This window comes from Hylobates moloch, unplaced genomic scaffold (assembly GCF_009828535.3).
Source record: "Hylobates moloch isolate HMO894 unplaced genomic scaffold, HMol_V3 SCAFFOLD_10103, whole genome shotgun sequence".
NCBI lineage: Eukaryota > Metazoa > Chordata > Mammalia > Primates > Hylobatidae > Hylobates > Hylobates moloch.
The window spans coordinates 1-2,426 of NW_026662378.1; the positions used below are offsets into that span (position 1 = coordinate 1).

General features: G+C 36.4%; 1 protein-coding gene across 1 annotated transcript; it reads left to right on the top strand.

Annotated features, from left to right (window-relative positions):
- Positions 1–301: 301 nt before the first annotated feature.
- LOC116465784 (putative ankyrin repeat domain-containing protein 20A5) lies at positions 302–758 on the top strand (the record flags this gene model as incomplete). The annotated part of the gene is made up of 2 exons (XM_032148735.1): positions 302–416; positions 579–758. Coding segments are annotated over 2 exons (295 nt in total), but the record flags the coding sequence as incomplete, so codon positions are not given.
- Positions 759–2,426: the final 1,668 nt, after the last annotated feature.

The following is a 2,426-nucleotide window of genomic DNA, read 5'->3' on the forward strand; positions in this document are numbered from 1 at the left end:
GAGGAAGTTGAGGCACAGAAAGGCTAAGCAATAGTTGGTAAGTGACAGGGTTTAAAGTAGGACTCAAGCCCTAGTTGAACTGAATCCAAAGACTGAGCTCTTTCTATTCAAATAGGCTGCTGTTTTCATTAAGGCAGTGAGCAATAAGAGCTAGTAAGTATTGTACTTTCTTCAAAAAAATTAAGTATTTGTTTTGAAGGCAGAGGAAAAACATGCTATTGAATTTTTACAGTTACATGAATGATTGTATGTTTTGAGATGTTGCACTACAGTTTCCTAAAAAGTCGTCTTACTCTCATAGAACTGCTCTACATTTGGCCTGTGCCAGTGGCCATGTGAAAGTGGTCACTCTCCTGGTTAGCAGAAAATGCCAGATTGATATCTGTGACAAAGAAAACAGAACGCCTTTGATACAGGTACATTAGAGCCAACTCTTTTAGCATGAGATGGATTTGATTTGCATATATAGAATTAAAATAAATTGATCTCATTTAAATATAACTAGTTGGTGAAACCTGTGGAATGTGTATTTTGAATTCTTGGAATTTACAATCTATTTCTTGGTCTAATACGGACAGGCTGTCCATTGCCAGGAAGAGGCTTGTGCCGTTATTCTGCTGGAACATGGCGCCAATCCAAACCTTAAGGATATCTACGGCAACACTGCTCTCCATTATGCTGTGTATAGCGAGAGCACCTCGCTGGCAGAAAAACTGCTTTTCCATGGTGCAAATATTGAAGCACTGGACAAGGTATAGATCAATCAACTTTCTTTCCAAAATATTTGTTTTAACATTGACATAGGTAAGGGTCAATTTTTTATATTTGGAAGCTCAACCTTTCCCTGAGTGCAAATGCAAATTAAGTTATTTTGAAATAACTTAATTGTCTAAGATTTTATTTTAAATATTGATACTTTTAAAGAAGCATTAAAGGGCACAGCTTTATAAAATGCACTTTGGAAAATATTTGTGAATTTGTTAAAGGTAAAACCTTTTCAACTTTTATTCTACACACAGTTATTTTATTTTATTTTTTTCCTAATTAGTGTAAAACAACACAGGAAAGAAAATACGGCCTGGAAATAGGCTTTATCTTAAAACTCAAACAAAACTAAAGCAACTTACAATAAATGGACATGTTGCTGCTGCTGATAATTTTCTGAAAAACTGATGTATCATCTCTCGGTGGCACAAGGCTTAAGAGGGAAAAATGGGAAGGGAAACAGAGAGCAATCAGAAATATGCAGGTCACTTGGAAATTAGGTAATGAGGGAAAATGCCAAGAAGAGTTTTTTTTTTTTTTTTTTAGTTTGTTGTTCTTCCAGTTTATGTGTTGAGACAAGGTGCTCTTTAGCTTTGGGTCTAATAATTTTTGGTTTGTAAAAGAGAGTGAGTTGAAACTTGCCTAGAGATTAATTTTAGGAGGACTCTGAGGAAACCAGATTGGCAGTGAATAGGTGGTGATGAAGTGAGAAACACTTCAGCAGAAGGTGGAACAAATTATTAACTGACTTATTGTCCAACCTGACAGAAACAGCCACTTAGATAAGAGTCTAAAGACTTCTCTCAAACCTACAATGTCTTGGTGGGAAGATGGGAGATAAGGAGCTTGTAAATAGCAAAATCAAGTGGGATTTTGAGTTTACTTATCCCTGTTGTACTCATAGCCAGGAAACTTAATTGGAGTTTTAATAAATGACTCTATCTCTTACTCTTTTCTCTTTTTGGCCACATGTCCAACTGATAAAGGGAATTAGCCATGTGGGTGAGAGATGAGACTGAAGTGATTGTCTGCTGCACTAATTCTCAGAATTGTGCCTTACAGTGACCTGAGGACATTTTGTTAAAAATCTACAATTGTAGGCTTTCCCCTGAAGATTTTGATGGAATAGACCTAATAAGGCCTGAACGTGTTTAAAAATGTTTTCTTGAACCTGGGCACAGTGGCATGGTCCTGTAGGCCCAGCTTGGTCCTAAGAGTTTGAATCCAGCTCAAGCAACATAGTGAGACTCTTGTCTCTAACAACAATAATAGCCAAAAATAAATAAATAAATACATACATACATACATACATACATACAACCTTCAAGCTTCGGATACACTCCTGATTAAAAACCCCAGAATAGATAAGCACAACATATAAATTTCTGTATCTCAAAAACATAAGAAATCTCTAGAAGAATTGGCATTTGATAGGTGCCACTTCCTTCAAAGTTCTCCTTTTCAGTAATATTAGCCTGATTTATCTGTCTTTCTCTACGTCTGTGACTGGGAAGTGAAAGGAAATATTACAGGCAATATCTCTCAGCTTACAGAATAACCCCTTTTCCTTCCCACCATTAATCATTCACTAACATGCAGAGAGTCTTCAGAAACTTGCTTATGGGTAGTCTTTCAATAGGTGGAGGCTGACCCTTTCATGA